Below are 659 nucleotides of genomic sequence, written 5' to 3'. Positions count from 1 at the left end.
GCGCCAACAGCATTTCCCTCGTCCCGCCCCAAACATCAGCGCGAGGCTTCAGCTCAGCACCCCCCCCCGTCGTCCAGCGAGGCCAGTCCAACATCACACCTGATCAGTAATCAGTAATTACCTGACTGCTGAAGCCGACTTCTCCTTTAAACAAGCTCACTGATTGGACAGAAGCATTTCCTGTGACCTCACAATGAAACCAAACACAGCATTGGCGACAAACAGGCTTTTATTTTGAACGTCACAGTTGACTGGGCATGGTCACCTACACAAACGTGTACGTTTTCAGGACTCGTCTAAACGTGAAGACTCTTAGCACACAGATCACAGACAGGAAGTGCTCACAGCATACGACAAGACAAACATCATTCAGCCAATGAGGATGGAGGATGAGGTCGGCTAACGCGGGCTCAACGTTCAGGCGAAGTTCTTCTTCAGGAAGTTGATGAGGCCGTTGGTGGACGAGTCGTGGGAGGTCACCTCCGAGTCGTACTTCAGCTCCGGCTCGATCTTCTTGGCGAGCTGCTTCCCGAGCTCCACCCTGCGGCGGAAAGAGGCGGGTCAGCAACACAACTTTACACAGCAACGCTGGTTGGTCAACAACAATTATTTTGTAAGGGAAACGTACGGAAGACTGCTGGTACCAATGAGGCAAGTTT

General features: G+C 51.9%; 1 protein-coding gene across 1 annotated transcript in view; it reads right to left on the bottom strand.

The window, feature by feature from the left end:
• Nucleotides 1–211: 211 nt before the first annotated feature.
• The window catches only part of gpia (glucose-6-phosphate isomerase a), a 9091-nt gene continuing 8643 nt past the window's right edge, over nucleotides 212–659 (bottom strand). Inside the window, exon 18 of the mRNA XM_005753296.2 lies at nucleotides 212–541. Within this exon, the coding sequence (XP_005753353.1) occupies nucleotides 418–541 (124 nt within the window). The 3' untranslated portion in view covers nucleotides 212–417. The remainder of the gene's footprint in view (nucleotides 542–659) is intronic.

This window comes from Pundamilia nyererei, unplaced genomic scaffold, assembly GCF_000239375.1.
Source record: "Pundamilia nyererei isolate P.nyererei 1_Seehausen unplaced genomic scaffold, PunNye1.0 scaffold00419, whole genome shotgun sequence".
NCBI classification, from domain to species: domain Eukaryota; kingdom Metazoa; phylum Chordata; class Actinopteri; order Cichliformes; family Cichlidae; genus Pundamilia; species Pundamilia nyererei.
Note: the sequence above shows the minus strand (reverse complement) of the source record. Positions and strands in the feature narration are given on the sequence as shown.